At 43.4% G+C, this 10,335-nt stretch overlaps 1 protein-coding gene and 1 long non-coding RNA gene across 2 annotated transcripts; both read right to left on the bottom strand.

The window, feature by feature from the left end:
* Positions 1 to 580: 580 nt before the first annotated feature.
* LOC133734535 (uncharacterized) lies at positions 581 to 1,764 on the bottom strand. The gene is made up of 2 exons (XM_062162188.1): positions 1,345 to 1,764; positions 581 to 1,204 (listed from the first exon to the last, which is right to left on the bottom strand). Exons 1-2 carry the CDS (start codon positions 1,762 to 1,764, stop codon positions 581 to 583), a joined length of 1,044 nt encoding a protein of 347 aa, XP_062018172.1.
* Positions 1,765 to 2,482: 718 nt separating this feature from the next.
* LOC133724688 (uncharacterized) lies at positions 2,483 to 3,916 on the bottom strand. Its single transcript, XR_009853906.1, has 2 exons — positions 3,849 to 3,916; positions 2,483 to 2,728 (listed from the first exon to the last, which is right to left on the bottom strand). It is a non-coding gene; the product is annotated as an uncharacterized LOC133724688 (long non-coding RNA).
* Between the last annotated feature and the right edge of the window lie 6,419 nt (positions 3,917 to 10,335).

Raw genomic sequence — 10,335 nt, 5'->3', positions numbered from 1 at the left:
GAGCGTGCCTGACACGTGGACCACCTGTGTTTGGTTTTTCCTGGACCCCTGTAGTCCTGTACTGTAAAATTACTATATTTTTTTACCTTTCAATTGCGTTAGTAAATAGAATAACGGTAAGAAATTTCCTTGATGCGTGTATGTATTAGAATACAAATAAAGATTTGGTGACTTGAATCATTGCATATGCGCTGGCAGGTGGGATCAGCTTAAATCTTAATCCTACCTAAAGTTGGCCAGATAAGGAAACCAGCCATGATTATTATTTACGGTACAGTAAAAAGTAAGAGAATTGGAACCATCATGAAAAGTTAAAAAGTTTACTCTCAAGTCTCAACGTTTATAACGTTCAACTTACAGTCACAAAAAAATGTGATGGGTCGCGACGACCGTCCGAATCCGAGATGATAATATCTAAATCAGATCGAATTGATTGATTTTTCTGAAACTGTTAATATTCAAAAATACTCAAAATTAACACTTTTTATTTTTATTTTTTATTGAAAGGTAATTTTATTGACTGTAAAGGATTACATCCAAATGGGGACTTATGCTCAACGGAGCACCCCAAGCAAAACAACTAGTTTTCAGCAATTAAGTCATAAATCCATAAAGTCCCTTGCTCCTTACAGTACCAAGCTTGTGGCAGAGTCAGCGCTGATCTGGCCAAGTGATGGGCTATGGCATTAAAGCGCTTCTTCACTTGCTTCCAAGACACCAATTCAAACTCATGCATCATCAATCCCACTGCATCTAAGACTCCTCCAATCTCGCTAAGGTCCCAACCATCAACCTTTAGTCCATTAAGCACATTAAGGGCATCTCCTTTTATCACAACACTTTGAACCCCCAACTCCTTGCAGTAGTTAAGCCCATGCCACAACGCAAGAGCTTCAGTTACTGCCGGAGTGAGAAGGAAAGGTAATGGCACCGATAAAGCCCCCAAAAGACTCCTATCTGACCGCAACACCACAGCTCCCAAACCAACAATTCCAGTATCTTTATTCACAGCCCCATCAAAAAACACAACTGGATTAGAATTATGACTAACCTCGATAGCCAAATCACCCACTCGAATCGCACCTGTAGCAGCAATAGAGTTGCTACCCATTAACTTGGATAACTCTTCATGCCACTCCAGACACCGTTGAACAAGGATCAGTGGGTCCATTTCAGGTTTTCCATGCAGTACATCGTTCCTACCCTTCCAAATCCACCAAGAAAGCAGCCTAAACAGTTCCACCTCTTTGTTTGTACCTTCTGCAGCCACTCTATGAACCAGATCAATAACGAGCGTTCTCGCCAACAGTTCACTTCCCCTCCCAACCAAGTAATTTTCCAAACCTTCCGAGCCTTTTGACACTCCCACAAGCTATGCAAAACCGATTCTTGTGCCACACCACACCTCCCACAGACATCAGATGAGCACACTTTGCGTTTAAACAAACGCTCAGCACAAGGTAAGAATGCATGGCAAGCTCTCCAAAGGAACAACTTGACTTTGTTTGGGACCGAAAGACCCCAGATAATACTCCATATATTTTTGGAGTTTGAAACAGCATTCTCACCACTACAAGCAGTATGTACCCCCACCCGCTTTAATTCCATCCCTAACCAATAGCCTGACTTCACAGTATAATAACCATCCTTTGCGTAGTGCCATATAACCACATCTCCCCAACTTCTTTCACAAAGAGGAATAGATAAAATTTTCTCCACATCCACTATAAGAAAGTTGCTACGAATAAAATCTACATTCCACATACATGGTTGTACCATCAGCTGATTCACCGTCGTATTACTCTCCAAAAATCTGGGCGTAGCCACCCAAAAAGACCAAGGTGCAGGTAGCCATTTGTCTTCCCATATCCGGATTGCTGCTCCAGTCCCTACTCTCCACCGAATACCAGCACACAGCAGCTCCTTTCCCCATACCAAACTCCTCCAGATGAAAGATGGTTTTGGACCAATCGGCGTTGCTGCCTAATCACCCCCATTTACATATTTTGCCTGTAGTACACGGTTAACCAAAGATCCTGGATGTAGAACAATCCTCCAAATGGTCTTTGCGAGTAGCGCTTAATTAAAACACTCAATATCTATGAACCCCAGCCCTTCTTCCTTCTTATTCTTGCAAAGCATATCCCATTTGCACCAATGGATACCCCTCTTCTTCCCACCCGATCCCCACCAGTATTTAGCTACCTTTGACTGATAAGTATGACAAATACCTTTGGAAAGCCTGAAGACAGACATGGTGTAGGATGGTATAGCCTGTGACAAGACCCGCCCCGAATTCCACCCTGGAATCCGAAGTGGCCCTGCGGGACCCACCTTTAAAGGAGATTTACCAAAAATTTCGGCATAACCTCCCTTAAAAAATGGATAACCCAAAATCCTGCGGAAAACAAAATTCACTTCTAATAATCCAACCACAAACTCCTGGAGCCACCCTGCTCCCAAATTCCACAATCCCATCTCAAAGCTAACAACATCACACATAATTTCCGAAAGGTATAAGTTACTACAATCACCAAAGTTAGGTCATAGACCTCAAATATAATTCATACAAGTTTGGGTCACATATCCCTTAGTAATCAGAGCATTCTAGAAATATAAGTTTAACATAGAGTACAGTAGGCTAAATGAATAACCTACAAAATATGATGACGGAAGCGGATGCGGTCACTATGGCTCACTCCCGAACGCCGAGCAGCAACACTGAAAACTGGGCATTTGAAACCGAAGGGCCCAGGGGAAAGTACATAAAAACGTTAGCGTGAGTGGACAAAAATTAACAAATATAAACCAAATGGATTTTATACCTTCCCACATTTTTCGATATATATATATAAAATCCGGATGCATGCAACATTTATAAAACACTTAAGAAAATAATTCGAAAAACATTGAACTCCAGAAAACCGACTAGCCCCGCTAGTCACGACAGTAGAGTAAAAGATTGAAATTTCAATACTCGAAAATATAAGTCCAGCCCCGCTGGTTAAGAAAACTCAGACTAGTCCCCGCTAGTCAAAAATAGTATAAGTAGGGGAAGATGATAGCCATACGAATAAGCCACGCAGGCTTGGTTGGGTGATAGCCTCCCAGGCTAAAGAACTCCCATAACTCCCGTAATATACCCTTACGCCACTAAGTGTAGCGATAGGATAATGGGCTACAGAATTACTATCACAGAGACAGTAACCTGCGCCACAAAGGCGGAAGGGCTACGGTGATCCCATCACCGCGCCACAAAGGCGGAAAATCAATGCTAGCATGATAAAATCACCCCTCAGTATGGCACAGGGAAACATAACCGAAAATCCAGTAAATGCAAAATCCATAAGGCTTCCCCCATCTCTCGTAAAAGAATCTCCAACGACGTGTCCCACACGCCAAGATAATCTCAAGTTCAAAAGTAAATAAAAGAAAATAAGCATAGTCCAATGACGTGACCCCGCACGCCATAAAATCTTCAAATAAACAAAGTTCTCAAACCGCCATTATTGCTAAGGCATTCCCAATGCCAAAACCAAGGATCAAATAAATAAACAAGAAAAATAATTCCATCGAAATCCCATTTCGAAACTCCTTTAAAAGTCTCAAATCGAAATAACATTTAATTAGAGAATAATTCCGGAAATAACCTCGGAAATAAGATAATTCACCATTAAGATTATAAATCAAAAGCAATTTCGGAAACGAATCAATAATGAAAGTATTTATATGAGATAATACGAAATCAATTTCTAATCTCATACTCGAAATGTAAATTGATGAATAAATAGAGCATACTTTAAGAAATAATGCATGCATCAATTACTTAAAAACAAAAGTCCACTCACAATATATGCTCAATCCTGACGTCGCTCGGTATTTTCCTCGTATGGAGACTCCTCTCGTCCTGTACGAATAACATTCATAAATATATATTTACAGGACGGAAATTAACTTTATGATAATTAGAAATTGAAATTCAAAACGTCCCCCTTCAAAATCCAACTTCTCAATTCACATCGAATCCATCCGTAATTCTCCAATAATATTCATTCATCGATATATAAATTCTAAAGTGAATTCGAAAGAATTTCGGCGATCGAATTCACGTGAATCAATAATCAACAATTCATGCTCAATCGTAACTTCCTCCAATTTCCATCAAACTTCATGTATAAGCTTCCAATATCATTAAAGAATTTATGGAACTAAAACGGTAATTAAAATGTAGTTCTACGCGCCACCACGCGCTACCTACAGTGGCGGCGCGTGGGGACCACGCGCCGGCGGCGACCTTCTCCGATGACCACCAAATTCCGGCAACAACATCATCTCAACAGACCCAAACAACTTCTCAACTACAACATTGATCAATTTTACCTCTAAGTGGCCGAATCGAGCCGGTGAAGGAAAGCCCCGAAGCTTCAAGAACCCTAGAAATGAAAAATCGTCAATTCAACCTCTACAATGCAAATTGGAACGAACTACCTTAGGGGAAATGATCACCATCAAAAACCAAACCTTCGATGGGAATATGGCGGCCGGAGGTGGCCGGAATGGCTGGAAACCGGCGAAATCCCAAAACTGCAGCCGGAGCAATCTTGCTTCGATCCGGACTTCCACGGCCAAAACTCCACAATCCTAGGTCACTAATGTCAAGATCGGGTTGAGGCGCTCCTGTGGTGACCGGTTGCACGCTGGTTGGTGGCCGGAAAGTGAAGAATCGAAGGGGAAGAGGAGAACCCGAAGGGAAAGGGGAAGAATCGGGGGAGAGGAGAGAGAAGGAGGGGTGGGTTTCCGGTTTTGGAAACCTACCCGGGTAACTTTCCATTTTTATTCAATTTTTACCATGAACAGTAACTTCCGCATTTCAAGCTATAACTTTCACATACGAACTCCGATTTTTACGTACCACATATGCACGCGCTCGGTTTAACGTCCTCTACAACTTTCATGAAGGAAATTTTCTCAAATTAATAACTCATAAAAAGTCAATTTTTAACCCCCTCCTAAACGTTAAAATTTAAAATCGTGAACGGTAACCAATAAGAATTTCGTGTAACTCGGTAAAAAGACATATCAGGTGTGGGGTGTAACAATTCACCCCCCCTAAAAAAATTTCGCCCTCGAAATTTACGTACCTGTCAGAACAGATGGGGGTACTGTCGTCTCATTAGATCCTCCGGTTCCCAAGTAGCTTCTTCCACTAGATGATTACTCCACAGTACTTTAACTAAAGGTATTGTTTTGTTTCTAAGAACCTGCTCTCTTCTGTCGAGTATCTGGATCGGTTCCTCCTCATAAGTTAGATCCTCCTTCAATCGAATAGGTTGTTCTTCTAAGACATGAGAAGGATCAGCAATATACTTGCGGAGCAGGGACACGTGGAAGACATCATGAATCTTTGATAACCTCGGAGGTAGTATTAACTTATAAGCAACTGGGCCAACTCGCTCTTTTATCTGAAAAGGTCCAATATATCGAGGACTGAGCTTCCCCCGCTTTCCAAATCTTACAACGCCCTTCCAAGGGGACAATTTCAAGAATACCCAATCACCTTTTTGAAACTCCAAGTCTTTCCTGCGGTTATCCGCATAACTCTTCTGCCTACTTTGAGCTGTCCTGAGTTTCTCTTTGATCAACTTAACTTTTTCGGTGGTAATCCGCACAATCTCTGGGCCTATGAGCTTCCTTTCTCCCACTTCATTCCAGCACAAGGGAGTACGGCACTGTCTTCCATAGAGAGCTTCGTAAGGAGCCATGTCAATACTAGAATGATAACTATTATTGTAAGCGAACTCAATCAATGCCAGATGACTATCCCAACTCCCTCTGAATTGCATAACACAGGATCTCAACATGTCCTCCAAAGTTTGGATAGTTCTCTCTGATTGTCCATCAGTCTGTGGATGAAAAGCAGTGCTAAAACTCAATCCGGTACCCAAAGCCTCATGTAGACTCTTCCAAAATTTTGATGTGAAACGAGGATCTCGATCAGAGACAATGGAAACGGGTGGTCCATGAAGTTTCACGATTTCATTTACATAAAGTTCCGCCAGCTTGTTCATCCCATAAGTCTTGTTAACAGGTAAGAAATGAGCAGACTTGGTGAGTCGATCCACAATCACCCAGATACTATCATGACCATCGCGAGTTCGTGGAAGACCTGAAACAAAATCCATGGTGATGTGCTCCCACTTCCACTCCGGAATAGGCAACGGCTGTAGCAATCCTGAAGGTTTCTGTCTTTCTGCTTTTACCTGTTGGCATATCAAGCACCTACTCACATACTTTGCAATTTCCCTTTTCATATTCCGCCACCAATAATATGGTTTTAAAGTTCGATACATTTTTGTCCCGCCAGGATGCATAGCGTAAGCAGAACTATGAGCCTCCTCCAAAATTTCTCGTTTAATATCCGGAAGATTAGGTACACATATTCTATTCTCAAACATTAAGGCTCCATCTCCTCTAAGAATAAAGTCCGTTCTAGTGCCATCACTCACTGCTTCTTTTAATTGTCTTAAATATTCATCTTCATCTTGTGCCTCCCGCACCTTATCAATGAGATTCGGCCTCACATGGAAGCTAGCTAACAATGCTCCAGACCCTTCTTCAATCGCCAAATTAACTCCTGTAGATCGCAATTCATAAAGTAAAGGGACTCGAACTGCCTTCAAATGGGCTAAAGAGCTAGAGGGCTTTCGGCTAAGTGCATCAGCTACCACATTGGCTCTTCCTGGATGGTACTCAATAGTGCAATCATAGTCCTTAATCAACTCTAACCACCTCCTTTGTCTCAAATTTAAGTCCCTTTGGTTAAGCAGGTACTGGAGACTCTTGTGATCCGTAAAAATCTGGCATCGTGCTCCATAAAGGTAATGTCTCCATAGCTTAAGTGCCAAAACTACAGCAGCAAGCTCAAGGTCATGAGTCGGGTAGTTCATTTCGTGAGGTTTCAGCTGCCTAGATGCATAGGCAATCACATTTCCATGCTGCATCAACACACAACCTAAGCCTTGTCTTGAGGCATCACTGTAAATTACATACTCCCCGCTATCATCAGGCAATGCTAGAACCGGGGCACAAGTTAAACGTCTTTTGAGTTCTTGGAAACTTTGCTCACACTCATCCGACCAAACAAATTTAGCACCTTTCCTGGTCAATTTAGTGAGGGGGGCTGCAAGCTTAGAGAAATCCTGCACGAACCGTCGATAATAACCGGCTAAACCCAAGAAACTACGAATCTCCGTCACGGTGGTGGGTCTTCCCCAATTCAAAACCGCTTCCACCTTTTGAGGATCCACACTAATACCTTCGGCTGACACCACATGGCCCAAGAATCCTATGCTGTTAAGCCAGAATTCGCACTTACTCAACTTAGCATAAAGTCTAGCCTCCCTCAAAGTCCGAAGTACAATCTTCAAATGCTTAATATGAAGCTCATCACTCTTGGAGTAAACCAGAATGTCATCAATAAACACGATCACGAAACGGTCCAAGTATTGGCGAAATACTCGATTCATGAGATCCATAAAGGCTGCAGGAGCATTGGTTAATCCAAAAGGCATCACCACAAACTCATAATGACCATAGCGTGATCGGAAAGCAGTTTTGGGTACATCAGACTCTCTTATCCGTAACTGGTGATAACCTGTCCTCAAATCAATCTTAGAAAAGACTTTGGCACCCCGCAATTGATCAAATAAATCATCAATTCGTGGTAATGGGTACTTGTTCTTCACTGTGACTTTATTCAATTTTCTATAATCAATACACAATCTCAAGGTGCCATCCTTCTTCTTAACAAAAAGCACCGGAGCACCCCAAGGGGACACACTTGGCCGAATGAAACCTTTATCCAACAATTCCTGTAACTGGGTCTTCAACTCCTTTAGCTCGGCTGGGGCCATTCTATAAGGTGCCTGATATATAGGTGTAGTACCAGGGAGCAATTCAATGGTAAAGTCTATTTCTCTTGCTGGAGGCAAACCAGGTAGTTCATCAGGAAACACATCTGGAAACTTCCTGACCACCGGAATATCCTCAATATTCAACACCTCCCTCTTGGTATCCACAATGTGTGCCAAGTAAGCCTGACAACCTTTATTCAAAAGTTTTTCAGCTGTAATGGCCGAAATCAGGCAAGAGGAGAGAATGTTCCGCTCACCACGGAAAGTGATTTCCGGTTTTCCAGGACTTTGAAACACTACTTCTTTACGGAAACAATCAACCAATGCACCATGTGTCTCCAGAAAGTCCATCCCCAAAATCACATCAAACTCAACAAGATCTAGAGGAATTAGGTTAGCCTCCAGGCAAAAACCATCAACCATTACCCCACAATTATTAAAAACCCATTCTATCTTAAGTGCTTCTCCCGCAGGTAAAGAAACATACCACTCGCCTATAAGGAGTGATGACGGCACATTTGCAAAGCATGCGAATCTACTTGACATAAAAGAGTGCGTCGCACCGGGATCAATTAAGGTTAAAGCAGGTTGATTAAAAATAAACAACGTACCAACGATAACTTTCGGTGAATCACGGCCCTCCTGCTGGGTCATGGCGTGCAGTCTAGCATGTGTCACAGGACGACCTCGCTGAGTCCTGCCCTGCTGAGAACTAGCTCGGCCTACCGAGCTGGTGCGGGCACCGCTAGTCGATCCGCTAGCAGAGGACTGACCAACAGTCTGAGTGGGGATAGATCTGGCTCCCTGAGCCAAAAGAGGGCAGTCTCTCCTGAAGTGGTCCTGCTGACCACACATAAAACATCCCACTGTCTGATGCTGCCCAAACTGAGCTGATTGGCTAGTCGAAGCCCCACTCGAACCACCATGATAACTCCTGGACCTCTCAAGCTGCCCAGACTGTCGTCCACTAAACTGACCCTGAGAGAACCTCCTGCTGAAACGTCCCCTGGTTCTATTACGGGACCTCGAACTCGAACCACTGCTCTTTCCACTACCAACTGAAGAACCAGAACCAGATGTGGAAGTAGCCCTCTTAGATGGACCCTGGCTAGGGCCACCAGGATCCCTAGGGTGAAATCCAGCAGGTGAGTCCGACTCAATGTCCATGGCATAAGATACTGCCTCACCAAAACTCTTGTACGGTGTGCCTAACATCTTATCCTTAAACTTTCCTCCAAGTCCCTGGACAAATCTACGAATCTTACTTTGCTCCGTACGAACCAAATCCGGCACATGGTGAGCCAAGGAGAGAAACTCCTGCTCAAACTCTAACACTGACTGATCCCCTCTCTTCTTCAAATTCAAAAACTGGTCCTGCATCCGATTAAGGTGGGCATCACTAAAGTACCGTCCATAGAAATGGGCCTTGAACATATCCCATGTCATCGGGCCAGCATTTGCAGGATCATTGACCACACCAGTCCACCAATGCCAGGCGGTATCCTCAAGGAACTGTACTGCCAAATTCACTTTCCTGTCCTCTGGAAGGTCCATCTGGGAGAAAACTCTCTCCATCCTGTCAAGCCACCGCTGAGCCTCAACAGGTGAGGCGGCAGAAGCAAAAGTCTGGGCCCCATGCTTCCTAGCACGTTCCACCGAGTAGTCGGTACGTGACCCGGGGAGCGCTGCAGCAATCTGTCGAAAGAACTGCCCAAAAGTATCCGCAAACCTCCTAGGCATCTGTTCATCATCCTCAATAGGAGGAGTTTCCCTACGTGCTCGGCGATTACGAGCCATAGTGCCTGAAGAAAGAATATTAAGAAGTTCAAGGATCAGTACAACAAAGTATCTACTTTACATGCATAATAACACACTAGTACCGAAGAGCACACGATGGGGATCCGCCGCGGTCGGGCCATCACTCGGGAGGTACTAGGCGTCATTAGGCATATAAAGTAGCAAGGAAGTAAGGAAGTCTACAGAATCTAGAAACCTAGTGCTCTGATACCAACTGACAAGACCCGCCCCGAATTCCACCCTGGAATCCGAAGTGGCCCTGCGGGACCCACCTTTAAAGGAGATTTACCAAAAATTTCGGCATAACCTCCCTTAAAAAATGGATAACCCAAAATCCTGCGGAAAACAAAATTCACTTCTAATAATCCAACCACAAACTCCTGGAGCCACCCTGCTCCCAAATTCCACAATCCCATCTCAAAGCTAACAACATCACACATAATTTCCGAAAGGTATAAGTTACTACAATCACCAAAGTTAGGTCATAGACCTCAAATATAATTCATACAAGTTTGGGTCACATATCCCTTAGTAATCAGAGCATTCTAGAAATATAAGTTTAACATAGAGTACAGTAGGCTAAATGAATAACCTACAAAATATGATGACGGAAGCGGATGCGGTC

The sequence above is a fragment of the Rosa rugosa genome, chromosome 1 (assembly GCF_958449725.1).
Source record: "Rosa rugosa chromosome 1, drRosRugo1.1, whole genome shotgun sequence".
Lineage (NCBI taxonomy): Eukaryota > Viridiplantae > Streptophyta > Magnoliopsida > Rosales > Rosaceae > Rosa > Rosa rugosa.
This window is presented reverse-complemented; position numbering and strand designations above follow the sequence as displayed.